General features: G+C 47.7%; 1 protein-coding gene across 5 annotated transcripts in view; it reads right to left on the reverse strand.

Moving 5' to 3' along the window:
• Positions 1 to 13,860, reverse strand: part of CHRNA2 (cholinergic receptor nicotinic alpha 2 subunit) — a 254,947-nt gene that overhangs the window by 123,841 nt on the left and 117,246 nt on the right. For 4 of the 5 annotated variants that reach the window (XM_073561932.1, XM_073561929.1, XM_073561931.1 and 1 more), the window contains exon 3: positions 4,849 to 5,000. In XM_073561932.1, the coding sequence (XP_073418033.1) occupies positions 4,849 to 5,000 (152 nt within the window). Of the gene's footprint in view, positions 1 to 4,848; positions 5,001 to 6,336; positions 6,433 to 13,860 lie in introns of those variants that run through there. The other variant, XM_073561933.1, reaches the window with a different exon arrangement.

Below are 13,860 nucleotides of genomic sequence, written 5' to 3' on the forward strand. Positions count from 1 at the left end.
ATACTGTTTACATGTTTATATGTTTTCCATATGTTTTCCATCAGCCCGGGAGTGCTGACTTGCACTAGGGAGGAATGTGGCGCCCCTAGGAGTATGGCCGCTACCGTGGCTTTGCCTTCCTCCAGGGAGGGTAATGCCAGGCTTGGAAGCAGTGAAGGGTTTCTCTCGCAGTTAACCTATACATGCAACACAGTTCCACTCCAGGCCAGCAGGGGGTCTCTGAACCGGAATTGAAGGGAAGAGTGCTCTCTGAGGGCCAAGAGGAACGAGTGGTCAGTTAGTGTGAGGAGTGTGAAGTGTGCAGACGTGAGGGAGAAGCACGGAGATCGAGCGGAGAGGAAAGGCTCATCTCCAGTGAGAGCGCATGAACTGGAGCCTGGTCTCGATGGTTGTACGGATCCTAATGGTCCTGCAACAGACACCAGAGGAGTAGGAGGCTGTAAATGCCCTACCCCATCTAAGACTCGGAGGCACAACAGCACGGAGTGAGCCAAGAGAGGAACAGTGGCTACAGCTGTCTGCCATACGAGGAATGCTAGTAGAAGAGAATTAGGAGGAACTTCAGTGTAACTCAGTACTAGGAGTACTTCACTCAAATAAGCGCTAGGGAAGGAGACTGCACAGCCCATCTGCTGAGAGAGAATCCTGAGCTGCTTCCAGGCTAACCTGCTCCGGTACCATCTGTAATCAGGAACCTGGACTGCATTTATCAGGTAAAGGTACTGAAATTGCACCCCGCTGTGTCTTGTCTGCTTCCTACCCTTCCGGCACTGCTACATCCCCGTGCCAAACACATCTACACTGCCCTGGGACTACAGCTTCACCTGTGGGGAGCTTTTACATCTTTGCTGCACCATACCATCAGTCCCAGTGGATCTGCATGCAGTGTCGGCTTAACATCTCACTTGCCGAATACCACAGGTGGAGTCACGAACTATTCATTTAATCAACTACATTCCACCATTTCAATACCCCCATTACTTGGGCGCCCAGGGCCACGGACCGGGTCACCGCTGCTGTGACACATACCGCTGACACCAGCCCGGTACCGAGTACCCCACAGCTCTGGAAGGGCGACCCACTAGCGCATGGCGGAACAGCCATGCGGGCCTTTTATAGCAGCCGGGACCTTCTGCAAGCCTCCAGATCTCTGAGATGGACAAATAAGATTTGGAGCAGGACCTGAGCACATGACTCCTGATCTCCAATGGGAGATCGTCCCATGAGCATGCTCAGTAGGAGGGAAGAAGGACTTGGCCTCAGGAGAGATTTGCTGCAAGGCAATCTCCTCTGCAATCTCCTCTGCAGTAGATAAACAGCAGGAGACTGCAGAATGTGAGGGTCTGGATCCCTGCGGAGTAAACGCAGAAATCTGACGCCTAACAGAGAGAAGCTAATTAAAACAGGGGAAATAGAGCGAGAAATGATGCTTCAACCTTCTTCCATGTGGGAAGGGTGAGTCCCACAACCTGTCAGAGTGGTAGGAAAGGAGTATCCCTTGTCTGTCAGAGTGAGGGGGGAAAGGGTTGAGATCTGTTTAGGCGAAGAAGTGCAGGGACTACCTTTGTTCCAGCAAGGAGCAGAGTGTTCTAGACTTCCACTGAAGCAAAAACAAAAATAAAATAGCTGTGAATGTGGACGAAGCTTTAGACACCCAACAATCCAAAAAAGTCGATCCAAGTCAAAGTTCCCTATAGCTGCGGAAGCGGTGATATCAGAAACTCCAGCAACAATGCGTGTTCTAATCTGTTACATTCCGTTGCTATGGTTACCATCCTATTGAAGATTTACAATGGCTGCTATCCATTTTACATCACATTTCAGTCCCCGCTGTTTTATAATGTAGTGCTATATATAATTCTCTGTATGTATCAGATCCCAGGGTTTGTGATGGGAAAATTGTGTGGCGAGGAGCGGCACGTTGCAATATTTCAAGGATTTTTCGTCTGAGAGCGAGCGACAATGAGTGGAAAGAGGACGCAAACTGCTATTTACTCATGAGTTAAAGGGGTAGGATCACAAACAAAACCCCTTACTGGTGACCTGTTAGGACATATGGATATCATAGATAAGGGTCCCAGGAAGAAGACCCCCGGTGTGAGCCAGAATATTAAGCTGCTTACTGTCTGTAGCTCCTGTTCTGGTGGATACAGCCATATTCTACAATTTCTGCCATGTTTCAGGAGCCAACAAGTTGTGGCACTCCAGTAGCTGCCTCCTGTGAATCCATCATTCTTGATAACTCTTCATTGACATTTTTGGGCTTTATACTCTATCGATCTTTGGCATCTCCACCACTTCTCCATACTGTATCTATCTATCTATCTATCTATCTATCTGTAATGTAAGATATGATTTTGCCGAACTTTCTAGAATCTCCCATTGCTACACACTGAGGAGACCAGCCTGTCATGTAGCTGCAACCCCCTAGGAGATTTCCAGCTCTTCCAATGCTCCAAGAGGTGTCCTCCTTTTTTGGGGTAGGTGACAAATAGGAGCTAAAGTTCCCATACAGCGGCTGCTCCGGGACTGAGCTGAGTAATGAGACATCAGCACAGTGATTGGAGTGGGGACCACACCGCTGATGATATCAGTCCTTTGTGATGAAGCGGTCTGGGAAGAACCAAGGAGAAATGAAGGCTTGGTGAATATAAGATTATCTTTCCTCTATGAGGACTGGATGCGTGAATAGGTATTGGACTTTCAACAAACTTAACATACTGTAAATCAATAGTACAGGCGAATATAAGAAATTTGTAATAGATCTTATTAGATACATCTGCTCCTGAAGAGTGAGGAGCAGAGTGAGGAAAGAGAGACACAGAAAGATTATGCTGTGTTTCTAACAAGTCGTTTATCTCAACCCCAGAGCTGGATTCACATCTACATTGCTAAGTACTTCTGTATAATTTCCTCCTTGCTGTTGCTGTTTATGCCTATGCTAACTGAAGATTAAAGAACAGGAATTTCTCTCTGTGCGCTGTGCTGTATATCGGAGACATCATTGCAGCTAGTCTTCCCCCAAATTGGGGCATACTTTTCTTGTAACAGTGTCACAATCCATTTTTGGATCTGTGTCAGATTCTGGATTCTCGTATATAAACTTTTTTCCTTTCAGGCCATCGGGGGGGTTAATATTAGTTTTTGCCCCCGGTGGCCGCTGGTGTTACATGTTTAGTTAGTCAGCAGGTGGAGACCACTCCCACCTTCGTTTATAAGGTCACCTGGTACACCAGCTGACTGTTGGTAATACAGTTCATTTGGAAACCAACCGTGGTGAAGACTGGACCTACCTTGTGCAGAGGGGGTTCAGCTTATCTGGATCAGTGGTGATGCTGCTGAAGAGAGGAGCTATCAGGAGTAGTGGTGCTTCAGCTGAATGTGGTTAAGTGGCTAACTCTGCTGTCCAGGAGCAATGCAGCAGAACAAGCTAAGTTTTGTTTTTTTTTAGTTACTTTAACCCCGTGGTGTCCGTTTTATCTTTCCTTTCGTGTTATTGGTGCAGTATACTTTTTTCCCTGTCTCACCTCCTGGGGAGGGGGTTGGGGGGTTTAGCTCAGGGCTAAACAGGAGATAGGGACAGGTCGGGGACTTGGGCCTCACTACCATCAAGAGTACCCCCAAGTTAAGGAAAGTCAGGGCACCTCCTTAGCCTGAGGGGCAGTCCAGGGGCCCAGGTTCCACGTCTCCTGATTTTTCCCTACTGCCCCGTGACAAACAGCACACCATGTGGATTGGCATGGAACTACGTGCCTAAACTTTGCGTTTTTAATGCAATATTATTATGATTTGAATAGAAGGCATTATATATATATATATATATATATACACTCACTGGCCACTTTATTAGGTACACCATGCTAGTAACGGGTTGGACCCCCTTTTGCCTTCAGAACTGCCTCAATTCTTCGTGGCAGAGATTCAACAAGGTGCTGGAAGCATTCCTCAGAGATTTTGGACCATATTGACATGATGGCATCACACAGTTGGCGCAGATTTGTCGGCTGCACATCCCTGATGCGAATCTCCCGTTCCACCACATCCCAAAGATGCTCTATTGGATTGAGATCTGGTGACTGAGGAGGCCATTTGAGTACAGTGAACTCATTGTCATGTTCAAGAAACCAATCTGAGATGATTCGAGCTTTATGACATGGCGCATTATCCTGCTGAAAGTAGCCATCAGATGCCTGTTCTTAGCTGAGAGGAGTGGTACCCAGTGTGGTCTTCTGCTGCTGTAGCCCATCTGCCTCAAAGTTCGACGCACTGTGCGTTCAGAGATGCTCTTCTGCCTACCTTGGTTGTAACGGGTGGCAATTTGAGTCACTGTTGCCTTTCTATCAGCTCGAACCAGTCTGCCCATTCTCCTCTGACCTCTGGCATCAACAAGGCATTTCCGGCCACAGAACTGCCGCTCACTGGATTTTTTTTCTTTTTCGGACCATTCTCTGTAAACCCTAGAGATGGTTGTGCGTGAAAATCCCAGTAGATCAGCAGTTTCTGAAATTCTCAGACCAGCCCTTCTGGCACCAACAATCTTGCCACGTTCAAAGGCACTCAAATCACCTTTCTTCCCCATACTGATGCTCGGTTTGAACTGCAGGAGATTGTCTTGACCATGTCTACATGCCTAAATGCACTGAGTTGCCGCCATGTGATTGGCTGATTAGAAATTAAGTCTTAACACACAGTTGGACAGGTGTACCTAATAAAGTGGCCAGTGAGTGTATATATATATACACACACACACACACACACATACTAACTTAAGTTTGTAAGTTTGTTTGCACCAAAGTGTGATAAACATGGTGCAGCTTAGAGTATATACGACACGTATCTTATACTCACCACATCTATGAGCTGGGCGATGGATAAGCCAAACTTGACAATGACAACATCCGAGGTATTTGGTACCGGCCTGGACCATCGGTTATATCCACTAAACAAGCTCTTGAATAGTCGTTCTTCAGCGTGAGATCGCGTCCTCTCCATACACAATGCTGCGAAGAGACAAAACACATCTTAGGGTCAGGTTCCATGGTCATCAGAGGGTAGAGCTGTAGGATAGATGGATCGCCAAGAACATAGGATAATTTGGTAACCACCATGCATCGTGCCAAAAACAGCTTGTTCCTGTTTGAACAGTCTATATCTGTTATCTTCCTTCTTCTGAACTCTTCCAGCTGAGAGGAACTCAGAAGAAGGAAGGTAAGAGTTAGAAACTGTCCATTACGAATGAGCTCACTTCTCAAATTCTCAGTTAACTCATCCTGCAGCAAGCAACAGAGAGTGAAATGCAGTGGCTATAGAAGGCAAATGGTGTAAAATATTTAATAAACCCAGTTGCAAAAAAGATTTTAAGTCAAAAATACATTACATTTAACTAACCCACTGAGACTGTTTGTCTCATTATATCTCGAGATTTGTATAACGGACTCGCCTCCTTTATTGTTCTCAGGAAACAGTGGGAGGACAAGTCACTGCGGCTGCTGGAGGCTCCCTGAGCGTTTACTTCTTTGCTCTTCTTTCCTCTCCTGCCCTCCAGAAATGTTCTATTTGTACTTTGTTTTGGTTTCACATTTTTATCTTGTTACTAGAATGCAGGATGCTACAAAATCTGCATGAGATAAAAATCTTCTACATATCGTGTTACAGTATTTGGCAATATTAGATGTAATACCAGGACTGACCACAGGGTTTGCTGTGCAGGGAGAATTGTCCCAGGGAAGGAGTGAACAGTGCCACCTAGAGGTGAAAATGATTTATGCAGTAATTAGAGTTCTGCTTTCCTCTCTATCTTGTGAATATTTCAACTTTTGCTCAACATCTTGACTGTAGCAATCGCGGTCTTCATAGAAGCCTAGAATGTTAGAGTTGGAAGGGACCTCCGGGGTCATCGTGGGGGGCATTGCCTAAACATAACACCGTGTCCAATATTTCAAAACTGTTATTGTGGTCAGGGGCACTACAGAAGCACTTCGCCTTTCATTAGGAGCCCCGGATGTTACTTGTATGGGGCTTTACTGACATTACCAATTTCGGGCCAGGCGCAAGTGATGGTCCATGAAGACAGGAGCGGTCAGACTTCCATACACAGCCTCAGACCTTCCTGTCCAAGACAAGTCACTTGATGAAGGGCGTAGATTTTCCGCACAGAATGGAGCAGTTTTTCATCTTCGCTGTAGGATCCCCAGAGGGAGAGTGATAAATGGACAGTGATACTGATACTCGGGGGGAGACGATTTGTCATGTCACGGAGCAGGTAACGATGGCAAGTGACAATCCGCGCCCTGGAATAGACATCATCTATAGGGCACGCGGGTTCCTATAACTCACTGCTCGGATGAGGAGACAAATCTCATGAGTCTTGTAATATCCGGTCCGGCGTTACTTCTCCATGTTAGTCGCCGCAGCAAACATTGCCCAGAGTCTGTATATACTGTACGCTCCTCAACACTGAACCTGCAGCACCAAGAAGAAGTCGTGGAGTTCTGGAAGTTACAGAATTGATAGAAAAGTTACTGATCTGCAAATGATGAAAAAACCAAAACAAAATATTCAAAACCTCAGTCTGGAGTGTGAGTACCTTTCACCGTGTCTCTGCTCCTATGGCTGCAGCGGCTCCAGACTTGTCTCCATCGCGCACATCTGGGACGTCATTGGTCAGGGTCTGTGTTTGTTTTTAGGGGATCTGATCTACAGTATGTAAGAGTTTAGGATCTGGTCTGGGGTCTGTGTTAGTTTCAGGAGGGTGTTCAGAGGTCTATATTTATCCGTCTGGTCTGAGGTCTGTGTTCTACATTAGTTTAGGGGGCACTCGACTATGGGATGGAGGATATGTATGATGGGTATATGGGCACGGGACTATGGGATGGAGGATAATTATAATTTGGCAGCGCCGGGCTCTTCAGCTAGTTCTTTTACGGTATATAGGAGCAGTATTATAGTAGTTATATTCTTGTATATATGGAGCAGTATTATAGTAGTTATATTCTTGTACAATGGGGCAGTATTATAGTAGTTATATTCTTGTACATAGGAGCAGTATTATAGTAGTTATATTCTTGTACATAGGAGCAGTATTATAGTAGTTATATTCTTGTACATAGGGGTCAGTATTATAGTAGTTATATTCTTGTACATAGGGGCAGTATTATAGTAGTTATATTCTTGTACATAGGGGCAGTATTATAGTAGTTATACTCTTGTACATAGGGGCAGTATTATAGTAGTTATATTCTTGTACATAGGAGCAGTATTATAGTAGTTATATTCTTGTACATAGGGGGCAGTATTATAGCAGTTATATTCTTGTACAATGGGGCAGTATTATAGTAGTTATACTGTACATAGGGGCAGTATTATAGTAGTTATATTCCTGTACATAGGGGGCAGTATTATAGTAGTTATATTCTTGTATATAGGGAGCAGTATTATAATAGTTATATTCTTGTACAATGGGGCAGTATTATAGTAGTTACATTCTCCTTTTTGCATTTCACAGGTCACACATATCACTTTTGCAGTGTATCCAGGGTATTCTTTGTAGTTGCTTCTTAAAAGTTCCGATTGTAACTTTATTTCACCTCCAAATTTCCTCACCAATTTAAATCTCTGAAACTTTCAGAAGTGATATGTTTTTTTATTACTCACTCCTGGGGGGTGATGCCTTCTCAGTCCTGGACAGGCCGCTGTGTCGGTTACTGTCCATATACCGGGCATCCTATGAAGGTTTCCGTTAGCGGCAAGGACATGTCATTGTTCCGCCATCCCCCTGTGGTCGCCCTGTGATCGGGGTGGTGACAGCTGCTGCATTAAACACCGAATCTCAATGTTCATTAAACTTTAACACTCAATGATCCACATCTGCGGTCGGCCCCCCCCGCCAGGGCACACGGGGGGCTTCTGCTGATTATCACCTCTGACATTCAGATGTTTATATATTTTGGAAACGATTGTTGCTGATGGGAATTCAGCAGCTTTATTATAACCGGTCATTAAGAAGAGACTGCGGAGGGCAGACGTGACCGCGCTCATCCGCAGGACGCTCTCTGCGATCATCAGTGACCTGCAACCTTTTATTACTACTCCCAGTAATGGCAAATTACACAATATATATATATATATATATATATATACACTGTATATATATATATACACTGTATATATATATATATATATATATATATATATATATATACACAGTATATATATATATATATATATATATATATATATAATGGCCCTGACCTGGCTACATATAGACAGTTGGAAAATCCCTCGTATTTGTGTACAACAGAAAATGCAGACATTCAAGTCACAAATACCCCGAAAACTAATCCAGACCCCAGACCCTCAAACAACCACAAGCACCGGACTAGACCTTCGTAATGAATTCAGACCCAATACCCCTAATTTAATACAGACATAAGACCAAACTCCTTAAATAATCAGAGACCACTAAAGTATTACAGACCCCTGACCGAACCACCATCAACCTCTGGCCTGCTCCCTTTTTATTCCACATTGCTCAGTTATTTATAATTCCTTGTACAGTGGCAGGGGTAGGTCGGCCTGGGGAGCCTATGGTTCTTCTTGTCGAGACAGACCATCGGCGTTCTGGTGTTGGCTTCCTCGCTTGTATTGGATGGAGAAGCTGTAGGGTTGTAAGGACAAGCTCCACCGCAGCAATCTTCCATTGTCCCCTGATACGCGATTCAGCCATGTGAGGGGGTTGTGGTCTGTAACAATTGTAAAGTCTCTGCCATACAAGTAGGGCTGCAATTTTTTTAGCGCCCATACGATGGCAAGGCACTCCTTTTCAATAGTGGCATAGGCAACTTCCCGATCCAGTAGTTCCCGACTAGCAAAAGCAACAGGATGTTCTTCTCCGGCGGCGTTCACTTGGCTAAGTACTGCCCCAATCCCAAAGGTGGATGCATCTGTCTGCACGAGGAACCTGCGTTTATAAACCGGGGCAGCCAAGACAGGAGCAGTGACGAGGGCAGTCTTTAACGCTGAAAAGGCATCCTCGCATGCCGTCGTCCATGTCACATTCCTAGGCATGTTCTTGCGGGTCAGGTCGGTTAGGGGCTTGGCCAAGGTGCTGAAGTTAGAAAGAAATTTGCGATAGTATCCAGCAGTTCCTAAAAATGCAAGTACCTGCTTTTTAGTCTGGAGTCTACACCAGTTGCTAATGGCTTCCACCTTGGCAGGCTCAGGCCTTAGTGTCCCACCCCCTACTCTATGCCCGAGGTACTGCAACTCAGCCATCCCTATTTGGCACTTATCAGGGCGAATGGTCAGTTCTGCAGTAAGGATACAGTCTAGCACTATGCCCAAGTGTTTAAGATGTTCCTCCCAGGTTGTGCTAAAAATGGCAATGTTGTCTAAGTAAGCACAGGCAAAGTCCTGACTGTTGTGAGTTCATTTTTCCCTTCACCATTGAGGTCTGATGAACTCCCTCCTCTGGTGAAGGAAGGTAGTGAGGCTGATTACCAAACACCTGGGCAGCTAGATGATGACTGGGTGGCTGGAATTGAGGACTGGATATAAGGCAGCCGACGCCCTTCTGCCTTGCTGGTGATCCTGCTGGATTCTTGGAGACCAGTCTAATTCCTGCGTCTCAAAGCTAAGTTTTTCTGCTCTGCTTTGTACACTTCAGTTTTTGTTTTGCCTTGTTTTTTGGGAGTTCTGCCGTCCCCGGCCAGGGGTGAGCTGAATTCCATTTTTGTCTCTGATCTGTTTATCTTTTGCAATGTCTTCAGAATTTACCTGAGTGCTGATATAGTCTTTTGAAGCCTTGCGTCTTCAGGGCCTGTTTTTTCCTATCAGTCGGTTGGCACATTTTGGATAGGATAGGGTTTTTGCGGATGGCAGACTGCAGCTTTCCTATTCTGTCCTATTTAGTTAGCTTGGGCCCCATCTTTTGCTCAACCTATCTTTCTATCTGTGTTAGTGTTTTCATCTTGCTTCACCGTCATTATATGTTGGGGGCTGCCTATTGCTTTGCGGTCTGCTCTGGGGCAGTTTAGATTTTCCCCTTTCTGCCTTTAGGCTATGTAGTTCTCTGGCTGTGATCGAGGGGTCTAGGGCACCGTAGGAACCCCCCACGGCTACTGCTAGTTGTTGTGGATAGGTTCAGGGGTCTGCAATCCGATAGCTGCCAACCTCTCTGTTTTTTCTGGACTTAGCTAATATTTTGTTTTTTCCTCCTTCGGTGACTCATCATAACAGAATCACCAGCCATACTGCAGATCTTAGGGTACTCAATAGCAGGAGAGAATTGTAAAAAAAAAAAAAAGTGTCAGAATTTTTTTTTGTGCAGATTTTTTCCTCTATATCTCTGAGGCCGTGGGGGGGATTTTTCTCTCAATGGAGATAAAGCAATTGTCTGATCGTGTGGAGCAGTTTGCTGCTGAAGTGCGGGGAATTTCCGCCTATCTTGCTCATTCACATGTTGCTGAACCAAAGATTCCTACTCCTGATGTGTTTTTTGGGGATCGGTCAAAATTCTTGAATTTCAAGAATAATTGTAAATTATTTTTTGCCTTGAAGCCTAACTCGTCGGGGAACTCCGTGCAGCAGGTTAAAATTGTCATCTCTTTGCTGCGCGGCGATCCCCAGGATTGGGCGTTTTCTTTGAAACCTGATGATCCTATTCTGAATAATGTGAACGCATTTTTTCAAGCCTTGGGGTTGTTGTATGATGAACCTAATGCTATTGATCAGGCTGAAAAGACCCTGTTGGCATTAAGCCAGGGTCGGGATTCGGCAGAGTTGTACTGTCAAAAATTCCGAAAGTGGGCGGTCCTTACTACCTCTACTAGGAGAGGGTTCAGAACAGCTCTTCCTTCACTCCACTTGGCTAATGTCCGTTCCTTATCTAACAAAATGGAGGATCTGAGCTTACTTTGTAACATGAGATCTGATATGGCCAATTCAGCTGCTCTTTGTTTCTGTTACACCGCTCCGCCATACTCACCCGGCCTCCGCTCCCACGCCGCAGTCGCCCTCCGCTCCCACGCCGCAGCCTCTCTCCACCCGACGGCCGCGGCGGTCACCTGAGACAGACCCGCGACCGATGCCTTCCCTGCATGCTATGCGCATGCGCCATAGGCCGCGGCCGCGCCTCCTTCCTGCTTCTTATGCTCCGGCTGTGCCCTGACCCGGAAGCACATTTGGACCAATGGCTGACCAGACGGGGCCATATCAGGCCGCTTCCCCCTGAGGGAGGCGCCTGATCGTTGTGTTTCCTGACACTCTGGCCTCGCTCCATCGTGCACACTCTGCTCCTGCAGTTCCTGTCTCGGCTGCTCCTCACAGCAGCTTCTCAGTCCTGCTACCCGTGTTCCTGTCGTCCTACTCCAGTCCTGCCTTGTGTTCCTGCCGTCCTACTCCAGTCCTGCCTTCACTGTTCCTGCCATCCTACTCCAGTCCTGCCTTGTGTTCCTGCCGTCCTACTCCAGTCCTGTCTTCAGTGCTCCTGCCGTCCTACTCCAGTCTCAGTCTTACTCCGGTCCATCCTGAGCCGCCCCTCTCGGTACCGGCTACCGTGGTACTCGAACCCCTGGGCCTGCTCCTAACGGTCCCTGTATAGGGGTCGGTTCCACCTGGCAGCTCGCCCGGGGTCCCTCGGTGCCACGGTCCAGAGGGTCCACTCTCGGAGCTCCCGCTCCTGACCACCCACGCTAACAGTACGATCAGGCCATGGACTCCGCCGGTACTACGGCTGCTACCCAGAAAGAGTTGCTATTCCTACGGGAGAATCAGGGGCGCATTATGTCAATCATGAAATCGATGGACACCCGTTTGTCGGCCTTACAGGTGGCCGATCCTGGAAATGCCACTCAGCTGGCCAGTCTCCAACAGGAGCTGGGCCAGCAGCAAGATACTCAAACCCACATTTTGTCCTACATGGCCTCCTTTGATAGTCGCTTGTCGGCCCTCCAGGCTGCCCCTGCAGTGCCGACTCCTCCCCCTGCGTCTGCTGCTCATCCGACGCCCCGCCTCGCCAAGCCGCCTCGTTTCACCGGGGATCCCAAGCTCTGTAGGGGGTTCTTAAATCAGTGTAGTCTCCACTTTGAATGGCTGCCGCAGCAATATCCCTCGGACCGGGCCAAAGTGGCCTTCATCATGTCCCATCTGGAGGGAGAGGTCCTTTCTTGGGTAAACCCGCTCTGGGAACGTGACGACCCGGTCGTTTCGAGTCTCCCGGTTTTCCTGGATACGTTTCGTAAGGTTTTCGATGAGCCGGGCCGGTTAGCCTCTCTCACTGAGTCACTCTTTAACTTACACCAGGGCTCTCTCACGGTCGGACAGTACGCTATTCGCTTTCGCACTATTTCCTCTGAGCTCGGCTGGAATAACGCAGCTTTGGTGGGGGCATTCTGGCGCGGTCTTTCTAGTAAAATAAAGGATGAACTCGCTGGTCGAGATACCCCGTCCACCTTAGAGGACCTTATCTCGCTGGCTACCCGCATTGACCTGCGCTTCCTGGAGCGTGCTCGGGAGTCAGTGAGAGACAGGCGCTCCTCCAGGTCAGTTCCTCCTTTCACTCAGTCGGCCAGCTCACGTTCAGTCGGATCTTCTTCCCTCTCTTCGGGTGAGCCCATGCAGATAGATCATCTCAGGTTGGCCGAGTTACGTCAGAGAGAGAGACGGGCACAAGGTCTGTGCCTCTATTGCGGTCATTCGTCACACTATATCCGCACCTGTCCTAAGAGACAGGGAAACGACTCCACCTAGGTCAGGTAAGAGAGGCCTTCCTAGGTGATGATGATGATTCCTCTCAACCCCTTACGATTTCTGTGCTTTTGGTTTCAGGAGGGAGGCGTGGTTCCGAGGTGGCCTACGTGGATTCGGGCTCAGCGGGTAACTTCATTCGGCCGGAAGAGGTAGACAAATACCAAATTCCTGTAGTCACTCTATCTAACCCAATTCAGATTGCCACCGTGGATGGCAAACCGCTACAGGTGACCGTCACCTTGGTCACTGAAGAGGTGGAATTGCAAATCGGAGCCTTACATCGAGAGAAGATAGCCTTTTACGTTTTACCTAAGCTCTCTCACGCCATTCTACTCGGTCTTCCATGGTTAAGGACTCATCAGCCTGTTCTCGACTGGTCTTCTGGGGAGATACTCCGCTGGGGGCACCCGTGCCAAGCTCGCTGTCTGACTCCTGTCCGCCTGGCGGCCGCTCCACGGTCACCTCCAGACCTCCCGGGTCTTCCTCCAGCTTACAGCTCCTACGCCGATGTTTTTGATAAGAAGGAAGCAGAGGTCCTCCCTCCACACCGGCCGTTTGACTGCCCAATTGAACTTGTTTCTGGTTCAACCCCCCCAAGGGGCAGAATCTACCCTCTGTCTCCCGTGGAGACCACCGCCATGTCCGAGTACGTCCGAGAGAACCTCGCCAAAGGCTTTATACGGAAATCCTCTTCGCCCGCGGGAGCCGGGATCTTCTTCGTCAAAAAGAAGGACGGGACTCTACGGCCATGCATTGACTATAGGGGCTTGAATGAGATTACCATCAAGAACAGGTACCCTCTTCCACTCATTCCGGAACTGTTTGACCGTCTCAGAGGGGCTCGGGTCTTTACCAAGCTGGACCTCAGAGGAGCCTACAATCTGGTCCGTATCCGTGCAGGTGACGAGTGGAAGACCGCTTTCAACACTCGAGATGGCCATTACGAGTACCTGGTCATGCCCTTCGGTCTTTGCAATGCTCCTGCAGTCTTTCAAGAGTTCGTCAACGAGATCTTCCGGGATCTCTTGTACTCCTGTGTGGTCGTGTACTTAGACGACATCCTCGTCTTCTCGCCGGACCTCTCGTCCCACAGAAAGAGTGTCCGCCTGGTGC

Source organism: Dendrobates tinctorius, unplaced genomic scaffold (genome assembly GCF_039654945.1).
Source record: "Dendrobates tinctorius isolate UK_male_01 unplaced genomic scaffold, ASM3965494v1 ptg000332l, whole genome shotgun sequence".
Lineage (NCBI taxonomy): Eukaryota > Metazoa > Chordata > Amphibia > Anura > Dendrobatidae > Dendrobates > Dendrobates tinctorius.